Source organism: Pleurodeles waltl, chromosome 11, assembly GCF_031143425.1.
Source record: "Pleurodeles waltl isolate 20211129_DDA chromosome 11, aPleWal1.hap1.20221129, whole genome shotgun sequence".
NCBI classification, from domain to species: Eukaryota; Metazoa; Chordata; class Amphibia; order Caudata; family Salamandridae; genus Pleurodeles; species Pleurodeles waltl.
Genome location: NC_090450.1, coordinates 431,026,838 through 431,047,331, shown reverse-complemented (window position 1 = coordinate 431,047,331; position 20,494 = coordinate 431,026,838). Strand labels below are relative to the sequence as shown.

At 45.1% G+C, this 20,494-nt stretch overlaps 1 protein-coding gene across 2 annotated transcripts in view; it reads left to right on the top strand.

Annotated features, from left to right (window-relative positions):
• Window positions 1-20,494, top strand: part of PER2 (period circadian regulator 2) — a 441,952-nt gene that overhangs the window by 413,901 nt on the left and 7,557 nt on the right. For both annotated transcript variants that reach the window (XR_011199417.1, XM_069213793.1), the window contains one exon: window positions 5,671-5,821. Coding sequence is in view for 1 of the 2 variants with exons in the window: in XM_069213793.1 (XP_069069894.1) it covers window positions 5,671-5,821 (151 nt within the window). In the remaining variant the exon portion in view is untranslated. The remainder of the gene's footprint in view (window positions 1-5,670; window positions 5,822-20,494) is intronic.

Genomic DNA, 20,494 nt, shown 5'->3' with positions numbered 1-20,494 from the left:
TCTGGCAATCAGGCATCCCTTCACTAAAACGGTATACGTCTGATGGTGGCAGGCTCTGCTTTGTGCACTCTGAAGGGTTTTCTTTCTGCTCTGTCTGCCTTTTTGCGGCTGCCTGACCAACCCTCTTTGTTTAAGTGCTTTATTTTAAATAGATTTCTCATTGGCCTTGTACATATGTTTCCCCCTTCTTCTTTTATTATGCCTCAGTGGGACCTTAATTTGTTCCTGACATTCTTGATGTGTGCTCCTTTTGATCCTCTCCACAAATGCCCCTTCCAGCTGCTCACGATTAAAACAGCCTTCCTTGTAGCATTACATCTGCCCAGAGGGTAAGCGTGCTGCAGGCTTTATCTTTCAAGCCTCTGTTCTTCTCAGTTTATCTGGACAAACTGGTGCTTTGCACTAGGGCTCTTTCCTGCTGAAAGTGGAAACACCATTTCATTTGGGCCAATCTGTCACCTTCCCAACCTTTTTAATGCTCCACCACATCCCTCTAAGGAAGATGAGAGACTTCACCGTCTGGACCCAAAAAGAATGTTGTTGTTCTATCTTGATTGAACAAAAGAGTTCCGGGTGGATGACCAACTGTTCGTGGGGTATGTTGAAGCGAAGAAGGGTCGGGCGGTGAAGAAACACACCATCTGCCGATGGGTCATTCTCTGCATCAAGATCTACTACGCAATGGTGAAAAATCAGCCTCCTGAAGGCTTACGAGCTCATTCTACCAGAGCTACAGCAGCGACCACTGTGCTAGCAACTGGAGCCCCAGGTCTGGACATCTGCCAGGCAGAAACATGGGGTTCCCTGCCCACATTTATCAAGCACTACTGCCTGGACAGTCAGGTCCATAGGGATGGGCATTTCACCCGTTTGGTCCTGCAGGACTTCCTAGTTCAAATTTGTCCGCAGACCCACCACTGGGGATGGTATTGCTTGGGTATCTCTTCAAAGGTAAGGAATCTGCAGCTAGAAGTCTCTATCAGATGAACAAGTTACTTACCTTTGGTAACACCTTTTCTTGTAGAGACAATATCTAGCCACAGGTTCCTTACTGACCCACCCATTGTCCCTGCTCTGTGGACCGATTTCTAGAGTCAGGAATGAAACCTTTCAGGGCCCTAGTATTTACACCCCAGTGTCAGTTTTCTTCATGGCTCCGTGCTTCTGGTGTGGAAAGTTGTGAAAATTAACATGTCAGTGCCAAGGTGGTGTCTATATAGGTTAAGCGGACATCACTTCTGGCACAGACAACATAGCACAGAGCCGACCAACATCACCTACTGGCGTGCAGAGATACTCATGAAAAATCTTCTGGATCCAGGCCCGACACCTGGGGAGATTTTTTTGTTTTTTTTAGTTTATTGTATTGTGTGTTTCACCCCTTCTTTCCTTTTGTGCTCGTATCTTTTTTAGTTTAGTTTTTTGTTTGCCCCTACTCCGGAGTCTTTTTTTATTTCCAAGTGGGGGAGGGGCTGGGGAGAGAGGGCAGCCCTTCCTATTCCTTCTTAGGCCTCACTCCACTTTGGGCTTTAGCACCCCCAAGCGGCACCTGCAGTTCCCCTTGCCAATGCTGATCCCAGTTGTGAGCTCCTCCCTCCCCCCCCCCAAGAGGGTGGAGACGTCTGCCAGGCTGAGCTGGCCGGTCGGGCCTTTTTTGTTTTTGTAATTCCATGGGTCGGGGACCTGTGCATCTGCTCATGTCTTCCGGCCTGACCCGCCCCGACTGGCCCCGGCCTGCAGACACAAGTTTCAGCATCTTACCTCAGTCACTCACTACGGCTTCTGCACCGCTGATTTCTCCAGGCTATGTGGCTGTAAAAACCAGGTACCCTCCAATTCGTCCTGGGGCAGGCTGCTTCCTCAGCCTGCTCGCCACCTCACCGCTACTGTCCGGCCTGTCCACGGTTCACACACTCCGGCCTTTAATCAGTGCCTGAATCAGGAGATTTAGGGGGCTCCTTCGATTTCCCTTCTGCTAGGGGGGGGGTCGGGCGTCTCCCCATTGCCACCTGACTAATGCAGGTTTTTCAGGCTCATGCAGGATTTCGATGTTGCAGGTGGAGGTCAGGGGTTCTGAATCTATTCTAAGATATCACGTAGATACGCCCCCCAAGGGCATTACTACAATTGAAACAACACTTCAAGGTCTAGGATCCCAAGTGACCATACTAGTGACTGAACTAAGAAAAACAAAGTGTGTTTGATGTATTTGATCCCCTCTGTCAGCGACCCAACGATAAAGAAGTGGCTTCTTTTTTAGAGTATTTGGAACTTCCATCAATAGATGAGCAAGCAAAGGAGACCTGGAGTAGATTATCCCCATAAAGAAAGTGGCAAAGGTTGCTAGGAACATGTTTTGCTATAAAGGATCTGGCCAGGATGGACTGACCAGCTTATTTTACAAAAAAAATGCACTGTAGTGGCATTATCCCGGACACGATTTATAACACTTTTCTTGACACTAAGATAATCATGCCAAGTATGAGAGAGGTAACCTATGGAAGTCAGTGCATCAGACAGGCCATTATCAGTACTCAAAATTAACAATCGGGTTTACATCAAAATAGCGGTGAGCAGATGAGAGTACCGTTGGACATATTTGCTATGCCCGACCAATCAAGATCTATAAAAGAAATAACCAAACCTTTGATAATACTGACAGAAAAATCTCTCAAAATAGTGGGGTTATAATGACCATTTTGCCCTTTGGTGCAGGAAAGACCTTTTAGTGTGTAAACAGAGAAACAGGAAAAACATTAATCAAAAAAGGGGAAGATCAAGTCAGTAAATTATAACCCATTTGTGATAAGACATGAGAGGTACAACATTTCAGAACATAAGAATACATCACCTAGTTAGTGAAAAGAAAATTAGAAAGACTGTTACGGCATATGTCCCCCGCAAATAAAGTCCTTTGACTTTATTTGCGGGGGATATCCGAACTGTTACAGACATATGCCGTAAAAGTCTTTCTTGTTGTGATCCTATAATTATACAGGGATCAAAACGTGCTGACTTTAATTCACTGACCCTATTCAATTGAGTAATACATTTTGGGTGCAGATGTGTCTTGTTTTATAAAAAAAAAAGTGACTATATAATTTCATGATTTTTGTCAAATGAATATGCCTGAGTCTTGTTTTGAAGTTATTGTTTTGTTTTTGTTGGCCCTGTGAATATCCTTACCCCCACAGATTCTTTTAACATTGTCAATAAAATACTGATTTTAACAGCCTATTGTACTATTGTTCTGGGCATCATTCTTCCCCAGTATGAGTTAATATTGGTTGCATCTAGGGACCCTTGTTCCTTGAAATTTTTTTCCATAGGAAGGTCATTGGAAAAGCTCATAAAAGAGCATGTCACAATTATAGGGAGTAGATGACAAAGAAAAATCAACCCTAGATGCTTGAGTACATATGGTAATGTTTCTAATGCAGTTAAAAAACATTACTAAACACTGGCACATTTTGAACAGTGGTAATATACACTTTTAAAAATCCTCTTTTTTCTTTTATAAGGAACACTAGTCTAAGGAATCTACTGGCCCATATAAAACCAAAACAGATGCATCATGAGCAATGTACTCTTTGGGATCTTCTCTAGGAGGTGTGGCAGTCCTTTGTGTGAGTTCAGGCCACTAGCCTTTGAAATGTAAGTGTAAGCTCCTCCAGTCTTCCAGCCCAGGAACACATCCAGTATGCAGATGTGTGCAAGTGTGACTGAGCATCCTGTGTTTGTGGTTGTCTGGGTGAAATGCACCAGGGAGCTGTCAATTAACCTAGCCAGACATGAATTGTAAGGCACAGAAGGATTTCAAGTACAGAGGAATGCTCACTCTCTAAAAGTGGCATTTCTAAAATAGTAATACTAAATCCAACTTCACCAGTCAGCAGGATTTTGTATTACCATTCTGGCCATACTACATATGACATTGTTACTCCTTTCAGATCAGAATCTACCACTCAGACAGTGTATGAGGGTAGCCCTAATGTTAGTCTATGAAAGGAGCAGGCCTCACAGCAGTTTAAAACGAATTTAGGAGTTTTACACTACCAGGATATATAAACTACACAGGTACATGACCTGTCTTTTCCCTACATAGCACCCTGCCCTATGGGTTACATAGGGCCTACCCTTGGGATGACTTATATGTAGAAAAAGGGGAGTTTAAGGCTTGGCAAGTACTTTTAAATGCCAAGTCGAAGAGGCAGTGAAACTGCACACACAGGCCCTGCAATGGCAGGCCTGAGACATGGTTAAGGGTCTACTTATGCGGGAGCCACAAACAGTGCTGCAGGCACACCAGTAGCCTTCAATCTAAAGGCCCTGGGCACATGTAGTGCACTTTACTAGGGACTTACAAGTAGATCAAATATACCAGTTGGGTATGAACCAATGTTACCATGTTTTGAGGGAGAGAGCATATGCACATAGTCCTAAAATGAGCAAAAACGGTGTAAAAAAGTGGAGGGAGGCAGGCAAAAAGTTGGGGTTGAACAGGTGCCTTATAATCACATCCACATGTCATCAAAAAGACTTATTAAAATTAGTGTGCAAGTCACGTTTACCCATGAAATCAACAAAATTTCACAATAAAAGGCACAGGGCAGTCAGAGTGCGGGCAGACAGGGGGTCATCAGGAGTACACTAACTGAAGTCTGTGCTTATTCATTATTATACAAAATAAAAAGAAGCGGAGCGAGGATGCACACCTGCCACACCTCCGTCCAATACTCATATGTGAGTTTGGCATTCCTCCTGAACCTCCCCCTGGCCCTGGTGCCTGTGTGCAGTGAGATCAACAAGTGAATAAGAGAATGATCCCATTTCAGATTCACCAATATTTGCCACAGCTTACCACGGTTTACATAATCAAATGCCATTGATTCCTTTCAAGAAACAAGGATGGTGCCACCTGGACATATTGGGAGATAACCTATATTGATCATAGTTGGTCCCCTCTCCTATTTGATTTGAGTATATAATGCTGGAAGTGGTGTGAACTCTCTAAAAAATCTTTGAGACTTCTCCTCCTGTTTGTTGATAATATTGAAATGTGGCAGATTGATTTCTGTACTTGTGTGTTCTTTCTAAAAATGAGTCTATTTATGTTGGAAATAGGAGGGGGCACTTAACAGGTGGAATATGATATGAAACTATATAAGATCCATGGCTAACTGCTGCAGCTACAGACTGATTTGTGAATAAATGATCACAAAAATATCTTTTAAAAAAAGGTCACTGTTTCCTCTGTCCAGAACAGTCAAACTGGGACAAAGAGGCCACATGTGGATAATGTTGTAGAGCACGGACAGACCAAAAATGAGATGGGACACTTTATTTTGTTTCAGCTGATGCTTCCCAATAGAATGTGATTGCAGTTTTTAGAAACTATGTTAGTAGTGAAGTCCACCTGTTTTTAAATAATCTGGACTAATATTAAAAATGTTAAATTGGAAGTGAATGCAATACCTCGCAACGCCTACACCCAAGGACCCGGTGCTGATCTGAATGTTAAATCAGCCACCAGCATTTATCGAACATACTGTTTGATTTTACATTTGTAATCTGTGTATAAACCTCATTAATGATTGTAATAGTTCTTTTCTTTAAAACATACCTTGAATAATAGCATTTTTATCAAATAGTTTTTTGTAATTCTTCTAGTAATTTGGATTCTGTCCTTAAGGAAGACAAGGAGAAACTGAGGGCAGTGAAGAAATGTCAACTAAGGTTTACAGAGGACCAGAAGAAGGAAATTCTTGAGGTCCACCCATGGATCAAGAACGGAGGGCTTCCAGAAGCTATTGATATCAAGGTAACAAATTTGGACATGATTGAGCAAGACACTAGAGGTTTATTCCATAAGTTTGTCTCATAATGTCACGCATATTAACAGTTGTTGTACAGAACAGCAAATGGGGCAACACTTGAATTGGTAAATGGACCAGAAGCTAGTAAAAGAGTATTCCAATTGAAAAAGAAGTTGCCGCATTTAGATATTAACAAATAAAACTGCAGACTCTGCTTGTCACAAATGAGATTGTATACTTGAATCTAAAATGGTTGTGTATGTACCTAGGGGCATATTTATGATCCCATTTGCTTCACTCATGCACCACGGTTCGCTCTTGGACCGTGGTGCAAGGGTGCCTGCATTGGCGCTAGGCAGCCCTTTGCGCACCAGCATGGGGGAAAGGACAGGAATGTGTTGTATTGTCTTTTATACAGTGCATTCCTACCCTTTCCCTGTCAAGCTGTGCAGCGCAGCAAGGTGACTTGCTGTGCAGCGTGACTTGGCCATAAATGTGGCCCATAATATCTGTCCTTCACATCCCATTGCAGTGACATAACATTAACCCAGATAGTACGATCATGATGAGGAACATATAATATCCCATACATCTGCACAAATTAGTAGAGCCATAATAAATTCTGATTTTGTTACGGTTTAAACACAATGAACAAAAGTACCCATGTAATTTTGTTTTGTAAGCTGTGATCTCATGTATGACACCACCATCTGACTACGTGGGATCCAACTTTTGCAGGGCCTCAAATTTTTAGGTAGTCAGTGTGACAATACAATAGGTATTGAAAAGGGTCTTTCCCAAGTCATGTTTAGCCGCAGAACGCAATAATTGTGTGTCAGGTTATCGGTGTAACAGTAATCTATCACATCAGTAGCTCAGAACCAGTGAGGAAGCAGGAGTTCTGTGGAAAAGTGCCTCTCTACCATGTGTACGGCATTTCCTGTAATATTTTTGCCATTTTGTGTTCTGTTGACCAGACATGCATTTTACATTCTGGTGGCAGCAAAACATGCTGCTCCAACAAAAGGAGCACAGAGTGATCAAACTTAATTTAACATTGCAAATTGTCAGTTTCATATTGGAACTGCTCCACAGATAATCTCCTTGAATAAGACAGATGATACCCTGAAGCAGTGAGCACAAACTTGGACTTCAGCTCTGATCAGCACTAGTCATGTGTTGTGCCAGAACTCCTTTTTATAGTGCCAATGTTTGAAGAAAGTCTTGGCACCATTTTGTAGGTCATCTTGAAAAAGGTCAGAAATCTTCTTCCCTAGGTTTCCTTCTTTATTTGTAGATGATTTATGACTTTTGTGGATTCATAGAACCCTAGAAGCCTTGCAAAAGTTATAGATTGTATGAGGACTACTGTGTTGCACAATGAACTCAAAGATATTTCGTATTTTCTGATATTTCAAATGTAATCTTTTCAGTTTTCAGGTTTTACCCATGAAAAGTCTTTCAACTGCCTAAAATCTGTTTGCCTCTCATCCCTATTAGATAGGATGTACCCCTCACTTTCCCATTCTGGAAACACACTTACTAATGCCTTTACCAGAATTACTGTTAGACGTGACATCCTTGGTGTGGTATTCCCCCTGACTTTAATGTTCACCCTCTGTTCTTTGTTGAACATGTTTGGTTGGCATTGATGAGTAGTGCTAAACTGCTTGTTCTCTCTCTATAAAATATTGTAAAATTGTCCATGGTACATTTAATTTAGGTTTAAGTCCCTCGCAAATAGTACTACAGGTATCCAGGGCCTGCAAAATAAATGCTACTAGTGGGCTGCAGCATTCATACTGCCACCGACTGAAGTGACCATTTAAAACATATTTGAGGCCTGCCACTGGAGGCCTTAAACTGACAGTGCTTAGGCCTGGCTAAATAAACCTTTTGCCTAGCCTACACCTTCCTTTTTAGTATTTATAAATCATTCATATGGTAGGCCCTAAAGGCTCATAGGTCAGGGTTCATGGTTTATGGTTGTCCTGGTAGTGAAAAACGGATGAAGTAGTTTTTAAGTGGTGCAAGGCCTATCTTTCTCAATAACACTGGGTTTCCTTTTTACACATAATAAGTGCAAAGTTCAAATGCGGACCAGATATAGATATGCTGTTTACACTCCCATTGAATTGTAATTTAACGTCCAGTTTAATTTTAAAGTCGCATTTAAGTTGTAATGTTAAAAATGCCACTTTTTAGAAAGTTGGCGTTTTTCTATCCAACTCAACTGTGCCTTTGCCAGTGTCTTGGGCCACATGACTGTCAACAGCTCTGCTGTTGTGGGTTTTGTATTTCTTCTAGGCCTCCTTTTTGAGTTACAGGAACACAACCATCTATAGAGGCTTTCTTGCTTTCCAGCGTAATACACCCTTCTGGTGTTAACCTGGTCCCTTCTGCCTCCTCTATTGAAGTGAGTGCTGACTGATTGAGGGCCTGAGCTTTTCTCTTTATCGCCTCCCTTTGGGGCACATATGTGCCTCTTGCATCTGTCTTAACCCCAAAGTATTTATACTTGATGGTTTCATCGATAATCTTTCCATTAAGGTGCCATTTGTGCTGGATGGAAGGAGTTTTAGGACAATCACTTTTATTTTTATTTATTGCTCATTGCTCATTGCATATGACCCTAGACAGTTCAGTAATCTTTGTAGGCCAATTCTGGGATTACTGAGCAGCAGCAAGTCATCTGCCTATAGCATGTTAGAAAGTTGCTGATGCCTAAGGCTGGGTGCATATGTTGTCTGGCCTTCTAGATTTGAGGCAAGATGAGCAATGGATAAATTAAAGAGAAGTGGTGCTAAAACAGTCTGGTTTTAGACCAATTGATGTTTTGAATTCCCTTGACAGGTTTGTACCCTCTCCGAGAAATCTTGAACCATGTTTTGGAATATAGTACCCTAATGGCACTCAGAATGTTTGGCGGTTATCCCCATTGCTGCAGTTTTGCCCAGAATCTAAAGTTGCCTTAAAGTCCATGAAACACATGTTAAGCGGGGTCCCAGTGGCCTCGGCTCTATTGATGGTACGACCCAACCCCAAGAGATTTGATAGTGTGCCTTGGTTCTTAGTGAAACTGGTTTGATTAAATGGTAGTCTGCCATTATCTGCAGCCCATGTCTCTAGATCTTGAAAAGGTGCATAGAGAAGTACTTAAGGTCAATGTCTAGGACTGCCATTAAGCAGAAACAGTACCTCCTTGTAGATAGGATGGCTTAGTGAGCCCTTCCAACTACCTGGGATGACTCCTGTTACCAGGATATGATTAAACATTGCTGCCAGGAAGGTTGCCCATCTCAATGTCGAATATTTAAACAGTGCTTGTGATAGCCCATTGGGGCCTGGGGCACGGTTGTTTCGTGATTTTTCAGTTATCTTAATTATTTCTGTAGGTGTGAATGCTAAGGAGGGGTGCGCCTCTTTAGTCCAGTTTCCCCTCTCCGATTGCTCTGGCACATTTTCATCCATGGTGCTTTCCTTGAAATAAGATTTCAAATGACCGACCCAGACATCTTCGCTTATATCTGCGTTATGGGCAGCTCTCAGATTTTTTTAATGTTATTGATGAGTATCCAAAAACATTTTGAGTCAGCTGAGTTGGAAGCATACAGCAGTTTAGCTCACAATGTTTCCTGTTTAGTGATTTTTATGGGAAAATAAGCCCCTTTTTAATAGTTTCTTCTCCTCATGTAGACTTTTTAATAGCTTTTCATCCTCAGAGGATTTACATAGTTGCTTGAGCAGCCTACCCACAATGGATTTTCTCCATTTCACAGATTGTAGCAGGCTTCCTTGTTCACTCCCTCAGCAGTGTATTGATTTGTTAATTCCTTTGTAAATACTTCCCGTACTGGTGCCAGGTTTGCGCTTTCTGAGGCCATGCACTCCAGACTGGCCACTGCCTCCTTTGCTTGAGCCTTGACCATACTTGAGCTCCACTTCGGGTGCTTTAAGTTTTCGGTGCAAATCTCTTCTTGGACTACTGCTAAGGCTAATTGCTTGCGCACAGTCGTCTGGACCTTGATTATCTATGGGTGGTGGTCACTCTCCTCATGGTGCGACACTCTAAAGCTACTTACTTGCTTAAATAGTGAAAGGTTTACCAACGCATAGTCTAGGTGCGAGACTGATTCACGTGAGGCTCCTGTCCATGCTGGGGGGATATCTGCAGGCTTCCGATCATTTAGGGTAAAAAAGGCCAATTAACTCACACACCCTTATTAACTTCTCTCCTGTTTTGACATTCCTAATGTAATGTAAAAACAACAGAAGATGGACGGAATGCAGAGCAAATCAAACATTCACCCCCAGTCACAGATCTGGGTTTAATCCATCAGTTTTTTTGCTTGCCATGCCATTCCAGTTCGGACCCAGCCATATGCAAATCACTCTTGACCCTGTATCCTAATGTAATGTGGCATGCTTTGAGGTGGAACAAACCAAGCTACTTCTACATGCTCCTCATTTTGAAAATGAAATACGTTGAGACTAGCCAGTATGCTAGACAACTTTTATTTTTTAAACAAAGCAGGTGTGTGGCTAGTTTGTCAGCAGTTATGGCCTTGCTCTTCTAACTGATGTACACATTTATAAGCACAAGGGGGTCATATATATTCTTGGCCCAGCCATCCATGCACTCAGCCAGGAGGCAAGGCTCATCCATATGGAGTTCCGAGATCTGATCGGACAAGTTGGTATTGATGTATATCGCCTTCCGAAGAGGCTGCCTTTCTCTGCCAGCTTGTTAAATTAAATGAATACTGGCCTCAGCCCAAGGCTCTTGAATCATTATTATATTGAATGTTCCTAAAACTAGGGTGACAACAGGGTCTTCAATTTTTGCTTGTATGTCCCATATATTTCAAGAGAAAATGTTCAAACCCCCTGACAGTGGCCGTCAACTGCTGTACTATTTAGTTTTTCTGGGGTTGTGCCTGTGATAACACTGTGGGCAGCCAGCTCCAGTTGTCTTGGGGTCGCACTTTATGATTTTCCAGCACTCCACTTCTCTCAAAATTTTGATTGTCATGTTGGGCTGACCTGCGACTCCTTTTGGGCTGCCCCGGGAGCGGTGTCTCCCATTTGCCCCTCTTACGACATATCAGGGTAGGTCTTCTTATAAGGACCATGCTGCTCTAATAAGATAAGGACATCTGTCTCCTTGATAGTTTGTTACCTTTATGCCCCAGGCCTTCACAAGCTTTTTCCATTCTGGGACTTGGGCAGGAAGAACTGAAGCCACAAACGTGACAAGGGTTGGATCCAAATACTTTCTCCCTCTTGCTGTAAGAAACATTGTAGCCAGGATGTCTTCAGATACTACATGATCTAGGCCAGGTAATGCCTTTATAAGTTTTAAGACCCGTGTGTGCTTAAGTACATCCCGTGGTCCCCTAGACTTGAATTTGGGTAGCCATAGTAACCAGCATACCTGATCAGTGTACACTCCATTCAATAACAACTTTCAGGGAGGTCCCTTTTTACCACTGGGCTCCGAGTTACTGTTCCTACTTGCCCACCATTAGTACCTCTACTTGCCTCTGAGGGCACGTTTACGGGCAACTGCAAACTTATTACTTGAGGGACCTGAACTGTCAAGAATATTAGTTGGATTTCTTCTTTCTTGAGGCTTTCTAGCTGACAACCCGTAACATGGCTAGCACTGGCTGGCCCAGGTCCCGCTTTCCACCGTACCGAGTCCTTTAGTTTTGCTAAGGGCATGTTGTCATCCATGGGCTTGGACTCCGCATCGGATGGTTGGGGCCCTGCTGGTGATGTAAATTCCAGTTTAGGCGTGATGTTCACCAGTGCCAGGTCAATTAGCCTAGGACTGCCTTCCAACTTGGACTCTATCTTAGGCTCCTTGGCTTCCTGTGCTGCAGTTGTGATTGCTTTTGTTGTACCTGCATAGCTGTGGCAGGCTTTCTTCCTGCCCCTTCTTGCACGCTTCCGCTCCCTCTTGGTCATATGAGGGGGTGACTTTGTTTCAATTTCTGTTGACCTCAGTAAGGGGGCCAGCTCCTCATGTACACCAGAGGCTCTTCTTTGCTTTTCTCTTAAACCGGATCCTTTGATGGCTCCCTCTGAGGAATCTACTCTTCCAACCTGGTCCTTTTGCTCAGTTAAATAACTGCAATCTGATGATCTCTGTGATGGGGTAGTTAATAGCAACTTAGCCTAGGTGCACCCGCCCACCCCACCTTACTGAACTAGTTCTGACTCCCCCAGAATTCCTTCCAGGATCTCCAGAAGTTGAAATAGTCTATCACCTACTTCCTTGCATGAACAAATGGTGACGTCATTAAGCTGGTGTGAACGGGCGGCCCGAACACATCACCGGTCCTAGCCGATACCGACGTGTCGGGTACTCCCGTCGCTGTCATTTCCACGTTCCCACGTTGCCGTGGGAACGCTCTCAGACGGAGGCTGGCGTCCCAGTGTTACCAGGGAAACCCAGGAGGGTTTCCGGGCCGCGGCATTGAAGAGGCAGAGAGAAGACGAGAGAGAGAAGGGGAGAGAAGACGGGAGAGAAGACGGAAGAGAAGATGGAGAGGCGGAGAACGGAGGAGCCGAGACCGGAGACCAAGGAAGGACCGTCCAACCGCGGAGTAACAATGAGGTGCTGGAGCAGGAGAGCGTTGTCGGAGATCACCCACTGAGGGAAAACCCCAGCGCCAGCCACGACCCAGGAGGGTCGTGGCTTGCTAAGGTACGGTCTTTGTGGGACTCCAGAGGGAATACCACGGTTAAGAGGGCACTGGGGAAGAGGGTTGAGAAGGAGTGAGGGGAGGACTGGGAGGGAACTTGGAGGACACAGGTGTAGACACGAGTGAGACACATAATAAGTACACTGTAAGGAGTTTATTCACTTTTGCCCCAAAGTCACCACCAGCACAACCCCACCCTTCTTTGCCTCTTTCCCTTTTAGTTAAACAATCATAAGAGATACGTAATACCCCACTTACCGTAGCGTTTTCCTTTTTCCCGGTACCTCACCACTGGAACCCACTGAGAGACAGAGGGAACACCAACCTAAAAAGAGAACGAAGAAAGAAGAAGAAAGACCCCATAAGAAGAAGAGAAGACAACGACTTGAGACCTTAAAACCCAGTAAAATCTAAGGATAAAAAACATAAACAATCCCTTAACACTGAAATAAACCACTTACCTGAGCACTGCAATTTCTCTCTGTTGTCTTTATACTGTTCAACCTGCCGCAGTGGTGTCAGAAGTGGGATATTGGAAGAAACCCACCCCGGGCAACCGAACAGTATAAACCATGAGTGAAAGCCCGTCTCTAGAAGATATGATTAAACAACTGGCGGAGGGGCAACGCTATTTACAGTTGGTATGGGAGGCACACCAACGAGAGGCGAAAGAGGACAGGGAAGCCTTACAGTCTGCATTGAAAAGCCAAGCAACAATACTAGCAAATAACCAATTGGTACACGAATCAGCAATGAAGAAACTAACGGAGACAATCGCCGCCAGCAAAGTCCATCCCAACGTCCCCAGTTCAGTTCTACAGAAATATCAGGAGGGGGAAGACCCGGAGTCTTTCTTCACTAACTTTGAAAGAGTTGCTTCTTCGGCTCAATGGCCGGAAGACAGATGGGGACAATACGTCGCACCTTTGCTTACCGGACTCTTGCAAGCCGCCTATCAAGCCGCGAATCCCGGAGGAACAACACCCTACAAAGATATAAAAACCAGCATCTTAGAACGGGTAGGACACGACACAGAGTACTATCGAGTCAGATTCCGGAAAGTAAAATGGGGACCAAATGAGGACCCCCGAACCTTTCATTTCCGCGTAAAAGATTTGGCCCTGAAATGGTTGGGTCCCATCGGGAATAGCCGGGAGGATGTTATCCAAATGATTGTCCTCGAACAATATTTAGACTCTTTACCTCCTTCTACCAAAAACTGGATACGACAACACCCAAAGGTAGATACAGAGATGGCGATTGACTTAGCCTGCGCATACCATCGATCCACAGATGTGAGAGGTATACAGCCCAGACCCAACCTAAAACCTGTTGTACCCACTCCCAAACCTTCCCCGAGATCTTCCCTAGAAGATTCGATTCCCCGCAGACTTGGAGACGGTCCCCCTCTACAGGGACCGCAATGTTACAACTGTGGAGAATGGGGACACATAGCCCGTATGTGTCCGCGGAAATTAGAGGGAAGTGAACCTATGGAGATAGGAGTGACCAGGCGCCGCGTCCTCTGTACAGGAGGGGGAGACATTAAATTCAAGCAAACCCTGAAATCAATGGGCGGTCTGTATGTGCTCTCATCGATTCGGGTTGCATCCAATCCGTTGTTTGTGAAGACTTAATAAGCCCGATAAATAGGGAAGCAAGTCAGTGGGTCAATATTTGCTGTATTCACGGCGACAAGGAGCAATTCCCCTTGAAAGTACTTGACATAGAGTGGGGAAACTACAGGGATTTGCTTCCTATGGGGGTAATGCCTCAACTTATCGAAGAATGCATTGTTGGTACTGACTACAACCATTTCCAAGAACTCCTAGATCATGTTAGAAGTCCAAAAGCTCCCCAGGAATGGTGGGGTGAGGCTCCTTTTGCCAAAAGTGCTATAGAATGTCCTCTAACCCGTAGAAAACTCTCACGTCGAGAAAAACTAGATGAGAGAATACATTTCCGGATTCATAAAGAGCAGGAGCAACCCCATAGACTTGTAGCAGAAACACATGAAGCACCCTTAAGTTTCCATCACCAACAGAGAGAAGATCCCTCACTCACTCGGGCCTGGAAGTCTGCAAAAATGGAAGAGACTGAGGAGGTGGGTCCTTACTTCCTGGTTAAAAGAAATCTCCTATATAGGGTGACCACTAACCGAGCTGGGGATCGCAAACATCAGCTAATAGTACCAGAAGCATATAGGAACCAAGTCCTGACCCTAGCCCACAATCAACCGGGGGGGGGCATTTTGGGAGGGAAAAAACTGAAGAGTATCTCCTCAGACGGTTTTATTGGCCAGGTGTTTTTGCCCACATAAGGAGATATTGCTCCCAATGTCCCAGGTGTCAGCTTACCGAACCCGGTAGGCCTAAGAAAGCACCTCTTGTACCCCTTCCCATTATAGACATTCCATTTAGCAGGGTGGGGATGGATTTAATTGGACCCGTAGTGCCTTCCTCTAAAGGCCACACATATATATTGGTTATTGTTGACTATGCCACCCGATACCCCGAGGCCATTCCCCTGACAAGCATGACCACAAAAACAGTCGCACAAGCAAAGATCACAGTCTTCGCTAGAATAGGGTTTCCCCGCGAAATACTCACAGACCAAGGGACCCCGTTCATGTCGACTGTCATGAAGCAAGTGTGTAAGACATTAGGAGTTTCCCAAATCAAAACTTCAGTTTACCATCCACAGACGGATGGATTGGTGGAACGTTACAATCGGACCATCAAAACCCTACTGAGAAAAACAGTCAATGATTCAGGGAGAGATTGGGATAAAAAATTACCGTTAGTACTATACGCAATCAGAACGCATGAACAGGCCTCAACAGGACATAGCCCCTTTGAATTAGTGTTCGGATGGCAACCACGTTCCCTTTTAGACATGGCCCTCGAAACCTGGGAGGAAGAAGCTGAGGGAGGGGGAAGACCATTGTTGGAATACGCCCACAACTTGAGGTCCCATTTACAAGGGCTATGGGAAGAAGTACGAGAAAATATGGAACAGGCTCAAACAACCCAAAAACATTATTTTGACAAAGGGAGTAAACTGAGGGTTTTCCAGCCAGGAGACCAGGTACTAATAATGCGTCCCACGTCGGAACAAAAGCTTCTCGCTAGATGGCAAGGTCCTTATCAGGTGATCCGAGAAGTTTCTCCTGTTACTTACCTTATAGAAATAACAGCCAATCCTAAAAAGACCCAAATTTATCATGTGAACCTCTTAAAGAAATGGGAAGTGCCAGAGAACACAGACAATCCAGTAGAAATGGGCCGGTTCCTATATCCGAGTAAGGAGTTAAACATTGAGTTCTACCCCAAAGAGCAGCACGATAATAACAATTTACCCTCTATCAATAGTGCATTAACAAGATCAGAGAAGGGACAGTTATATCAATTATTGAATCACTTCCAACAGTTTTTTTCAGAGACACCCGGAAAAAACTCCTTAATCTGCCATAGAATACGAACAACCCCAGGTAAAATAGTCAGACTACGGCCCTACCGTATTCCGGAGGCAAGGAAACAAATCATAGAGGACGAGATACAGAAAATGCTAGCTCTCGGAGTGGTGGAACCCTCTAATAGTCCCTGGTGCTCTCCGGTAGTCCTGGCACCAAAACCTGATGGGACCGTCAGATTTTGTATTGACTTTCGAAAACTTAATGAAATATCGATGTTTGACACGTATCCCATTCCTAGAGTAGACGACGTCCTTGAGAAACTGGGCAAAGCCAAATATATGTCAACAATAGACCTAACTAAGGGGTACTGGCAGATTCCTTTGTCCCCAGAAGATAAAGAGAAAACAGCCTTCTCTACCCAATCCGGGCTGTATCACTTCACCGTGTTACCCTTTGGACTGCATGGGGCTCCGGCTACCTTCCAAAGGTTAATGGATAGGTTACTAAAGCCCTTCCACACATTCTCGGCAGCTTATTTGGATGATGTCGTCATTTTTAGCGAGACATGGGGGGATCATTTAGATCATCTACAGCAAATATTCCATACCCTAACAAAAGCAGGATTAACAGCCAACCCCAAGAAATGCATCATAGGGAAATCAGACATCTCATACCTAGGATACAATATTAGCCAGGGTACTCTACAACCCCAAACAAAAAAAGTGGAAGCCATAAGACATGCCCCTACCCCTAAAACAAAGAAAGACTTACGCTCTTTTCTTGGACTAGTAGGATATTATCGGAGGTTCATACCTGGATATTCCACCCTTGCAGCTCCCCTCACAGACCTCCTGTCAAAATCCCACCCTAACCAGTTATTACCTTTTTCTCACCTTCAGACGGATAGTTTTGAGAGGTTAAAGTCCTATCTGACTAAGGAACCGATATTACAATGTCCAGACTTCTCCAAACCGTTTCATCTGTATACAGATGCCTCTGATGTGGGACTAGGGGCGGTTCTGGCTCAGCCTGATGGGGAGGGCCAAGATCTTCCTATCGTATTTATCAGCAGGAAACTGTTTCCTCTGGAACATCATTATCCCATCATCGAAAGAGAGTGTTTAGCTATCAAATGGGCGGTGGACAGTTTACAGTATTATCTGTTGGGCCGACCTTTTGTTCTCTACATGGATCACGCTCCCCTCACCTGGATGGCCGCTCATAAAGAATCAAATTCCCGGATTTTACGATGATTCCTTGAACTGCAACCTTTTTCCTTTCAGGTCCGCCACGTTCCAGGGTCTCAACAAGGTCCTGCGGACTATTTGTCTTGTTTCCCTTGCTCTTCTTCGGTCCTAGAGCAGGACCGTTCTTGGGATGGGGTGTGTGAACGGGCGGCCCCGAACACATCACCGGTCCTAGCCGATACCGACGTGTCGGGTACTCCCATCGCCGTCATTTCCGCGTTCCCACGTTGCCGTGGGAACGCTCTCAGACGGAGGCTGGCGTCCCAGTGTTACCAGGGAAACCCAGGAGGGTTTCCGGGCCGCGGCATTGAAGAGGCAGAGAAAAGACGAGAGAGAGAAGGGGAGAGAAGACGGGAGAGAAGACGGAAGAGAAGACGGAGAGGCGGAGAACGGAGGAGCCGAGACGGGAGACCAAGGAAGGACCGTCCAACCGCGGAGTAACGACGAGGTGCTGGAGCAGGAGAGCATTGTCGGAGATCACCCACTGAGGGAAAACCCCAGCGCCAGCCACGACCCAGGAGGGTTGTGGCTTGCTAAGGTACGGTCTTTGTGGGACTCCAGAGGGAATACCACGGTTAAGAGGGCACTGGGGAAGGGGGTTGAGAAGGAGTGAGGGGAGGACTGAGAGGGAACTTGGAGGACACAGGTGTAGACACGAGTGAGACACATAATAAGTACACTGTAAGGAGTTTATTCACTTTTGCCCCAAAGTCACCACCAGCACAACCCCACCCTTCTTTGCCTCTTTCCCTTTTAGTTAAACAATCATAAGAGATACGTAATACCCCACTTACCGTAGCGTTTTCCTTTTTCCCGGTACCTCACCACTGGAACCCACTGAGAGACAGAGGGAACACCAACCTAAAAAGAGAACAAAGAAAGAAGAAAAAAGACCCCATAAGAAGAAGAGAAGACAACGACTTGAGACCTTAAAACCCAGTAAAATCTAAGGATAAAAAACATAAACAATCCCTTAACACTGAAATAAACCACTTACCTGAGCACTGCAATTTCTCTCTGTTGTCTTTATACTGTTCAACCTGCCACAGCTGGTTTCTTTGGGCCCTCGTTATCGGGGAATTAAATGTTTCAAGCTTGCCATCAATTCTAGAGACAAAAGCAGCCAGGGATTTAAGATGGTCCACCTAAATATCCATTTTATCTTAGTGGTGCCTGAGGGCTGTTGCTGTCGCTTACATTCTATTCAGAATTGCTGCCCACATATTAGTCAAGTTCTTTGTAATTTGTGGGTCTATGTTAGAGTCATCAGCTTCCCTACTTAATTAATTTGAGCTGTTTGATCTCCGCCAGGGATTGCCCAATAAACCTCCCCTGTTTGGAATGTAATCCCAGTGCCTGCCCCCTGTTTTTATCAGGCAAACTGGGGCAGTCTGACTCCAACACGTTATTTCTTGCTTTAAACTCAAGGAAGGAATAGAGCCTAGCCTGGGGGCTCTTATGCAGATTGTAGTTATCAATATCAGTATCTGTATCACACTCTGGCTTGTAGAGCTTGTGCTGCTGAATGGGTTTTTCTGTGAAAGCATGCCATGGCTGTATGTGCTTCTGATCTGCTGATGCCCCTGATGCTACGATCTCTTGTTCTGACTCAGGGTGGGTGCTTCAGGGCGACCAATATACAGGTACAGATTTTTTGTAATCATGATTTTTGGGGAAAGGGGGAATCGGAGGGAAAGTTCTCCTGTGACCTCCTTACTCCCTCTGTTTTGGGGGATCAGGATAATTTAAAGGAGGTCATCTGCAACTTGATGTTGGTTTCCACTTGAAACGATCTTGCAACCTTGCTTACTTAGAGACCAGAAGAAGTCTGTAATCTTGTACAATTTGGGCTGTTGGGGAGGACACCTATTCCCTTCCATATTTTGGAGCTCGCCCGGGTTGTCTCCGCTCTGAGACTTTTCTACAGCTTCTCGGGCTGTTCCTAGTGTGTTCTCCATATCCAACTTGCAATAGTCTGAAGTAATTGTGCTATTTTCCCTAGCAGCGCTGTTTGCCCTTCTTTTCGATGCTGCTTCACTTGGAACTGGCTCCCTTTTTCTCTTGTTGGAAGATGGGGCTTTGCCTCTTGGTCTGCCTGATCTCATCCTCGGGTGCTTGGGTGATATTTAGAATGTTGACAGTTGACACTTATGCTTGACTACCTTTCCTTACTTACACCAGTAGTCCTATAGTCCTGCAGTTCTGTAGTCCTGTTAGCACAAAGTTGCAGAGAGGCACGGACACGTTGGGGAGGTGACCTGGCCTGTTCAATGGTTTCAAAGAATATCCCTTAGCCTCGCCTCATTGAGCTCCCTCGCTGGTAACGCCGGTTGCACCGCTCTTACTCAGGGATTCATGGACTCAGGAGGACTGGGAGCCTGAGCACACCAGAGACACTGCCTTACTCTCTTGTGCCTCACCCTCTTGTGCCTCTACAGGAGGCAGATCCTAGTAGATCCTGGCCAATTCCAGTTGCTGTATGTTGGAGGCTGAATGCTGTCTCACTGGGGCGCCCCAGTGCCATCTCACCCACTGGTTGCCCTTCTGATTATGCTACAGCTTGCTCAGACTATCAGGTGTCAGGGGGCACAAGCACGCTGATGGCGCCACCTCACCCTTTCTGCAGTGACCCCTTGTTCTTTTCCTCGTGTGTGGTGTGGCACAAGGGGCATGAGCACGCCAGAGGTACCACCTCACCCTCCTTATAGTCACCTCTTGTTCTTTCACCCGTGTGTGGTGTGACATGACAAAACAGTGACCATAGGATAGAGTCCTGTGTATCTCCTTTGTATCTCTGCACGCCTCCTCATGGATCATAATTCCTCCCAGATCATGAATTCACGCACTTTGCACAATACATTGCATAGCCTTGTATAGCCTTATAACCCTCAATCCTTATTAGCACGCCGAATAGGGCTCATGAGCGTCTTCCGATGTTTTCAAACTGCTTCTTTTTTAAAAAGTGGAATGCCACTTTCTAAGGAGATATATCAACAAACAATAGCTAATATCAGTAGGCCACGAAGGAGGGAAGCTGACCAGGTCACAGCCGCACCCAGTCCTGACCATGCCACTTCCATGACATCTGGATGCCTCAACTCACTGACGAGCAGACTGGCTTTCTCATTCTTCTCTCCATTTTCTTTCCCCGCTCCTCTGGCTCCTTGGCATGCCACTGCTAATCACTAGTGTGCGGTGTGAAAGTGGGGCTGAGACTGCAGCAGTGGGAGCATGGGTAGGAGCAGGGCCCTATGACCCTAGGCTGGATGTGGCCGAGCAGAACTGACCAAAGCCGGGCGGGCGGGC